An 8,891-nucleotide genomic window follows, 5' to 3' on the forward strand; every position below is an offset into this window, starting at 1 on the left:
ATCCTCTAGAATTGTATAATTAATAAACTATTTCCCTCCTGTGACGTAGTTCTGGTCTTCCACTATCCACATCCTTTAAAACACAAACGCAAACTACACACAAACAACTTGTTTACGAGAAATCCAGGCCGCAGCCAAAGGTCAAATCTACTACCATGTTTAGCAAACTGAAATGAAACATCATGTCTTACACAAGCATGTTTCATTTAAGTTAGAATAAACTTAAAAATTAACTATTCGTAATCCGTATTAACCAAATTATCTGACATCAATAATTAACGTGGGTAGTTCTCTACCAACTCACACGAAATCGGGAAAAGTTACCCCGACCCCTCTTCGATTTGCCTATGACTTTGTCCTAAGAGGTAACTTTTGTCCCTGATCACGAATCCGAGGTCCGTTTTTTTGATATCTCGTGATGGAGGGGCGGTACGACCCCTTCAATTTTTAAAAATGCGAAAAAAGGCATGTTTTTCAATAATATGCAGCCTGAAAAAGTGTAAATGTAATGTATATGTAAAATTGGACACTCGATTTGATGACGTACAAAAATGCAGAAATTTGTTTGACCCAAACTCACCACCCAGACCCAATGTCACCCCTGTTGACGGTACTCAAAATTACAAAAATACATGTTTTTCATCGAAAAAAACGCAAAAAATGTTTTGAAATTTCTGCCATTTTCCATTATTCAACCGTAATTTTTTTTTGAGTCATGTCATTTGAAGGGAAATTTATTGTACTTTTCGAATCTACATTAACATAGAAGGGTATTTTTATCAAAATTTTAGAACAACATTTTTCATTTTAAAATTTCGTATTTTTGTAACTTTGCAGGGTTATTTTTTATAATGTAACAATGTTCAAGGAAGTTTTAGAGCAGACAATTACAAAAATGATGGTATAAAAACATTAGGGATTTGCTAATAACCATCACGAGTTATCGCGATTTTACAAAAACAAAGTTTTGAAAAGTTGGTTGTGTCGATCACGGACGTTCATCATCACCCGCGACAGACACAAACGACGAAACAAAAAGAAAAGCAAAAAGTAACTTTTTCAAAACTTTTTTCGTAAAATCACGATAACTCGTGATAATAACAAGCAAACCTCACAATCCAAAGGTTGTCAGTTCGAATCCCGGGGTGGATGGGAACTTTGGTTTTAAAAAGGTTTCGATTGCCTCACCGTTTCAAACTTTCGGACACGTAGTTTCGAGTAGAAATCTCGTACAAAGGTATTCCTTAAGTAAACAAAAATGGTTATTGTAAAGAAATCTGATCATTAACATATTGCCATATCTTACAAAATCATCGTTATAAATTCCAATCAAGTTCGATTCAGCATCTTCTACAGCTATCTCAAACTGACCAACAAAGCTGACCACAATCTACGCGGGATTGTTATTTTTTCCATCAGCGTAAAGCCGCGGCCAAAATCTATCCTAGCTTAAGCCACGTCGCTATCCTCCTTCACGCGTACCATAAATTAAGTGGATTAGGCGCAACATTTTCCCCGGCCCGATTTCATGACGCCATTAGTTAATGAAGTCGAGCAAGCCGTAAGCAGTTGTGCGTGTACAAACTTCGCAACCGAGTTCTCTTCTATCGTCGGGCAGATTCGCATCAATAGATCAACCCGGGTTTGGAAGGGGGCCAGTTCTGATGCTAAGGTGGGTGGTGCGTTATTGGCCAGGAAAATTGAAACTCTTTATAATTGCCAACTTGGACCAAAAAACAACACTTACCCTTCACCGCAAGTTAGGGATATCTCGCGAAGCATCCTTTCCTGACCTTTTCCTTTGCAAACAAACTCACACAAACACAAGAGGGATAATAAATCGAGTGTCGGTACGTGCCTCCTCCTCGCACGTTGGTGGTGGTTCGTGAAGTGCGTGCGTGAATTACCTGCTTACCTGGCTCCTGGAAGATGCATGATCCAACCGGCCACATTCAAGGGCTCCATCTATCGCTGAGGAGAGATTCTCGACGACCGCGTACCACCGACCGGACCGTTTCTGGACCCCCGCTTCGTGGCCTATGTAAATAATCGGCAAAAGTGCATTACGGTTTTGGCCGTCGTCGCTGGGGCTGGAAGTGGCTGGCGTTCGGGTCCTGAGGAGGTTCTTGAGGCTGAGTCAGCTCAAGTGATGCGTTGTTTGCCGGGCGAGTGTTTGTGATTTATATCGAGGCGCCCTGATTATCTAATGCAATGTTCTCGCAAAACCACAGTATTGAAAACATTGATGGTCGGCTCCTTAACTGCATTACTAATGGTGATGCAATCGGGGACGACAGTGTCAATTCAGCAATTGACCTGTAATAAAATTAACGCAGTATTTTTTCAACAATGTATGGTTTATGAGCCAACCTTTGTTCAAAATATTGTTTTTATTGCACATTTAAAACAAGCTTGGCAACTTTAACTCACATCAGCTTTGTACCTAAAAAGCAACTTAAAACTTTACCATTTTGTCAAAATTCTTATAAAATCAATCATTTATGAAAAAAATACATTAAAACATGCCCATAATTTGTTGTGTTACAAACAGGACCAGTATGACAATAAATACATGAGATACATGAGATAAACTCATGCCAAATATGAGCCCTCTACTACAAAGGGAAGTGGGGGTAAAACGGGCTTTGAAGTTTGAGGTCCAAAAAGTATAAAAAATCTTAAAATTGCTCGCATTTTCGTAATTTTTTTCAACTCTCTTAGATGCATTCGAAAGGTCTTTTCAGTCGGCTACAATACACGGTGCCCATCAGACGTGCTACCTCCTCGCAGCAATTTCTTTTGTTTTCGTGCAGGCTCAGAAATGAGCACAACTCGAAAAAACACGATTTTCGTGGACTTTGGAGTCCTCCCAGCTCGCCCACCGCTGGATTCCATAAAAACCTTTGTGGAAAAAAGCATGGGCCTTAATCCTGCCGGGTTTAAGTGCCTTCAACTGCACAACACCCGGAACGGCATCCTCATCGAGATGGCTGATCTAGCAACAGCCATCAAAGTAGCAGCAGACAACCACATGAAGCACGCGCTCCGTTCGGGTGAGAAGAATTTCCTAATTCCGGTGTACGTTGACGACAACGCCGTCGACGTCCGGGTCCACGATCTTCCGCCGGGAATGCCCAACGACGACATCGCTGACGGAATGGCGCAGTATGGAGAGGTGCTGACGATTACGGACGACGTTTGGAAGAACTTTTTCCCCGGGATTCCAAACGGTGTGCGGGTCCTGAGGATGAAACTCGCCAAGCAGGTGCCGTCGTACGTCAGCATCAAGGGCAAATTAAGCTTGGCCACTCATGCTGGCCAGATCCCGACTTGCCGACGATGTGGACAGAAAAGTCACCCCGAAAAAACCTGCTCATCCACGAAAGCAAAAAAGAAGACCGTGAACGTGAACCAGAAGAACGACAAACCAACAACAACGATCACAATTGTGCCAGCTTCAACAACAACGACAGTGTCTGATCCCATCTCGAAGGTCATCGACGATGATGGGTTTAGAACTGTTGAGAAGAAAAAAAAGAGTGCAAAAAGACAACTTTCTATCGAGTCCTAAACAACGCCCCAAGAAAAGCGCACTCAAATAAATTTTGACAGTGATACCGAGATGGACGAGCAAACGTTGAAACAAATCAGTAAAGAAGACAGCGTAAAATTAAGAACTGACAATTTCATGAAGTGGTGTGAGTTGATGTACATGCAATAAAAATGTATTTATCTTTATTTTTTCTTAAGAGGCGAATGCACAAACTGTGTAAAACCTCTATAATAAAAAAAAAGAAGAAAGGTTTTTTGAAGCACTTTAAAATGTGCCATAGAAATCCAGGATTGGTTTGATTTTTTCTCATAGCTTTTGCAAATTACTGTTAAAAACGTTACTTAATCCACCTGTAGGTGGTTGGTGCCTTCCTCACATAGTAATGTAATCAAAAATAAAAATAATTCACTCAAATCAGACAATTTTCCCGTTTACTCATTTCTGAGTATTGCCGCTTTAACTCTTATTTTTGACGTGGTAAAAAAGTGTACTTTTGATTCTCAGTGTAAAAGTTACGATCCACAACTTTTCTGTAGGAACGGGCGGAAAGAGAACGGTTTCAAATTATGATCCACTCTGTTTACTGTTTTGCTGTCAAAAAGGATTCATCAAAAACAACTCGAATTTTATTTTCCAGCTTATTTGAATCGAACTTGCGCCAACTTGGTAAGTTTTTTTACAAAGTATGATTTTTCTTTTCAATTTTCAATATTTCTTTTAATTTTATTTATAGTGCTACCCGTCCTTTGGAATTGCAAAATTCAAGAATTTCTTCGGACATCCAACAACCTGAACAACGAGAGGGGTTTCGAGAGATGACCAACGCGTACTCTAGCTCGGACATGATTCCTTCGGTGTACGCCGAAAACGTTGACTTCAGGTACACCTGACCATCTGCTACAGGAAGACGACTCCCGTTGTGTAAGACTCGGAGATGAAGTACCGTTTAGTTGATCACCATCTCAATAAGCATCCTGCATGCGATTCCGGGAACCTTCGACATCAAACCTTCGAGCACTAAAAGGCACAGCTGAAGCGTATTGTAGACCTAGGCGTGGGCTCCGTCGGCGGCCGATCACAGCGGCGATGTTTCATCTCGATTTGGCCGGTCCAAGATTGTCGTCAATGTGTGGGAAATGGAGCAATAAAAATAATTGTTAACTAGAGACCCGGCAGGGTCTTAACTGTATCGTGGAATGTGCAAACAAATAAATGTGAATAGTTCTTATTTGATTTTCTTTTTTTTTAAATCCTTTTTGGAAGTATTCGATTGCGTTTTTTTTTACTTTTAGGTGGAAAAAATCTTGAGAATTGGCTTTTTCCATGAGTTACTAGAACAAACAAGATCCAGACATGATGGAATCGGATAATTTTGTATCAAAATACAACTTAAATGTTTATATCTTTTGATAGGCTTGCCAAATTTTCAATCTTTATGGTTTAGTAGAAAGGTCTTACGATTATGCGTCCAATGATAGCTCGCATGACCTATCTGGGTAACATTTTCGTCAAAATATAAGATATTCGGACTAAAAAAAATGTGTAGTTAACATTTAAATGCTCATAACTTTTAATAGGGTTGTCAGATCTTTGATCCTTTTGGCTCATTAGAAAGGTCTTTTGAATATCCATCCAATGATAGCTTGCATGGACTAGCAGTCATTTTCGTCAAAATATGTGAGATGCGGCAATAAAAAAAGTTTAATAAACATTTAAATGCTCATAACTTTTGATATGGTTGACAGATCTTCAATCTTTTGGGCTCGTTGGAAAGGTCTATTGATTACCCATCCAACGATGTGTCGTACAAGATTCGCACTAGATCCGGACAACTTTTTCATCAAAATATGGGTAGCATGATAGATCCGGACAACTTTTTCATCAAAATATTTGAGATCCGGCCTCTGAAATGTGTACAAATGACACTTAAGTGCTCATAACTTTTGATAGGGTTATCAGATCTTCAATGTTTTGGGCTCATTAGAAAGGTCTTTCAATTATCCATCTAGCAACGAGTCGCATAACATGTTCATCGAAATATTTGAAATCCGGCCCCTGAAATGTGTTCAAATGACACTTAATTGCTCATAACTTTTGATAGGGTTATCAGATCTTCAATGTTTTGGGCTTGTTGGAAAGGTCTTTTGATTACCTATCCAACAATGGGTAGCATGATAGATCCGGACAAATTTTTCATCAAAATATTTGAGATCCGGCCTCTGAAATGTGTACAAATGACACTTAAGTGCTCATAACTTTTGATAGGGTTATCAGATCTTCAATGTTTTGGGCTCATTAGAAAGGTCTTTCAAATACCTTTCTAAAAATGTATGATCAGACGGGTTTTCTTACAAAAACCACCCTTTTTACAATCTTTCAAACTTTAGCCAGAATCGTTTTTTTAGCATAATTTTTGAAATACTTAACAAAACTTCATAATAGTTAATATAGGTCTTGTGGGACCCTAAGACGCATCGAATGAGACCAGAACGGCCCAAATCGGTTCAGCCAGTCCGGAGATAATCGAGTGCATTTTTTTCGGTGCACGGACTTACAGACATACACACGCACAGACATTTGCTCAGAATTTGATTCTGAGTCGATAGGTATACGTGAAGGTAGGTCTACGAGGTCGAATTAAGAAGTTCATTTTTCGAGTGATTTTATAGCCTTTCCTCAGTAAGGTGAGGAAGGCAAAATGGATTTTTTAAAACCTTAATATCTTTTTGCAACAGCCTCCAACATCCACACTCCCATAGGTCAAAAGATAGGTAATTTCATGGACTTTAAGCCTACGGAAATAACTTTTTGGCCAACCGCAGTTTTTCTCATAGTTTTTCGATTTTTCTATAACAAACATTTCACAACGTTAGTTTTTGCCCTGTAGGCCGTCATAGCGGCACTTTTTGGTCTCAATTTTGTCATATTTGGAATCCTCGGACTCACGTAAGTTAGAAGTATTGAAGTCGTAAATTCGATTTTGAAAAATAGTTAAATAAAACATTTTTGAAAATAAGTTAGATTTGGTTTATTCTGTGATCAATACGTCAAATGCTATATCAAGTAGGCGAATATCTGTTTTACCCCTAATCCGACAAATTGTTAAAAAATATTTTAAATCTTTCTAAATGGCATTTTTCAAATCAAATTTACAACTCCATTACTTCTAACTTACGTGAAATTGTACGAGGATTCCGAATATGACAAAATTGAGACCAAAAAGTGCCGCTATGACGGCCTACTGGGCAAAAACTAACGTTGTAAAATGTTTGTTATAGAAAAATCGGAAAACTATGAGAAAAACTGTGATTGGCCAAAAAGTTATTTAGGCTTATAGTCTATGAAATTACCTATCTTTTGACCTATGGGAGTATGGGTCTTGGAGGCTGTTGTAAAAAATATAAAGGTTTTAAAAAAATCCATTTTTAACAGTAATTTGCAAAAGCTATGAGAAAAAGTCTAACCAATCCTGGATATCTATGGCACATTTTGAAGTGCTTCAAAAGACCTTTCGAATGCATCTAAGAGAGTTGAAATTGATGAAGTTTTACGAAAATGCGAAAAATTTTAAGATTTTTTATACTTTTTGGACCTCAAACTTCAAAGCCCGTTTTACCTCACTTCCCTTTGTCGTAGAGGGCTCATATTTGGCATGAGTTCATCTCATGTATGGACAAACAAACGCTGAAAGTTTCATCCAAATCGGAGCAGCTCGATACGACCAGTTACACATTGGTGAAAAACTCGCTCTTAAATACAATTCTTAAATAATTATTATAATCAGAACTAATAAAAACTCAACACAACAAAACATGGCAGTTGGACTCAAAATTCAAAGGTCGTCAGTTCGAATCCCGGGGTGGGTGGAAGCTCAGGTGTTAACAGAGTTTTGAAATTGCCTCAACAATCAAGCCTTCGGACACCTAGTTTCGAGTAGGAATCGCGCAATCGACAACGTAATGGCAATGCTGTAGAGCGAACAATTTGTTTTTTTTTAGACTTATATAAAGAAATGAAAAAATAGAAGGTTGGATCTAACACATTTATTTAAAAACGTAGAAGAGAGATTTGGTTCTTTTCCTTAATTCTCCAAATGAAATATTTGATTTACATTACAAAAAACAAAAGAAAAATATCTATCAACAATTAATTTCTTTGAATGATAAATGAGCAGTTCTCTACGAAATCGGTAGTTTTTCTTAAATTTTAATTTTTGTATTTTGTAATCCAACTGAAACTTTTTTGGTGCCTACGGTATGCCCAAAGAAGCCATTTTGCATCATTAGTTTGTCCATATAATTTTCGATACAAATTTGGCAGCTGTCCATACAAAAATGATTTATGGAAATTCTAAAATCTGTATCTTTGGAAGGAATTTTTTGATCGATTTGGTGTCTTCGGCGAAGTTGTAGGTATGGATAAGGACTAAACTGGAAAAATGTGATACACGGTAAAAATTATTTTGATGACTTTTAATTTGCTTTTTGTCACTTAAAACCTGATTTAAAAAAAAAACACTATTTTTATTTTTTTTCATTTTCTGATATGTTTTAGGGGACATCAAATGCCAACTTTTCAGAAATTTCCAGAATGGGCAAAAAATGTTTGACTGAGCTATGAATTGTTGAATTAATACTGATTTTTTCAAAAAATCGAAATATTGGTCGCAATATTTTGATAAAGTGCACCGTTTTCAAGTTAAAGCCATTTTAAGGTAACTTTTTTGAAAATAGTTGCAGTTTTCTATTTTTTTAATTAGTGCACATGTTTGCTCACTATTGAACTTTTTTTTCTCTATATTTTGCTTTTTGCTTTTTGATATAGCCATGCAAAGATTTAAAAACAGGAAAATTGATGTTTCCTAAGTCTCACCCAAACAACCCACCATTTTGTAATGTCGATATCTCCGCAACTATTGGTCAGATTTTCAATGATAAAACATGAAACAATCGTGAAATTTTCTGATCTATTAGAAAAAAATATTTTTATTTTTTTTAATCAAGACTTACATTTCAAAAGGGCATAACATTCAATATTATGCCCTTTTAAAATGTTAGTCTTGATTTAAGATTTTTGAAAAAAAAAATGTTCGAAAAGATCGGAAATTTTCACGTTTCATATTTTAACATTGTAAATCGGACCATTATTTGCTGAGATATCGACATTAGAAAATCAATTTTCTTGTTTTTAAACCTTTGCATGGCAATTTCTCAGCAACTAAAGGTCGTATCAACAAAGTTCAAAAAAGCAATTTTTCAAGAGTGGGCAAACATGGGCACTAATTTAAAATAATCAAAAACTGCTGCAATTTTTTAAAAAGTAACCTAAAAATGGCTAT

The 8,891-nt window shown here is 37.1% G+C and overlaps 1 protein-coding gene across 1 annotated transcript; it reads left to right on the plus strand.

Moving 5' to 3' along the window:
• Positions 1-2,917: 2,917 nt before the first annotated feature.
• LOC120426812 (uncharacterized) lies at positions 2,918-3,571 on the plus strand. The gene has a single exon (XM_039591596.1). It carries the CDS (start codon positions 2,918-2,920, stop codon positions 3,569-3,571), a length of 654 nt encoding a protein of 217 aa, XP_039447530.1.
• Positions 3,572-8,891: the final 5,320 nt, after the last annotated feature.

Source organism: Culex pipiens, chromosome 2, assembly GCF_016801865.2.
Source record: "Culex pipiens pallens isolate TS chromosome 2, TS_CPP_V2, whole genome shotgun sequence".
In the NCBI taxonomy this organism is placed as follows: Eukaryota; Metazoa; Arthropoda; class Insecta; order Diptera; family Culicidae; genus Culex; species Culex pipiens.

What these genes read in the sequence shown, in the direction of transcription:
- LOC120426812 (XM_039591596.1), top strand. Translation starts at nt 2,918, where the DNA reads ATGGGCCTTAATCCTGCCGGGTTTAAGTGCCTTCAACTGCACAACACC.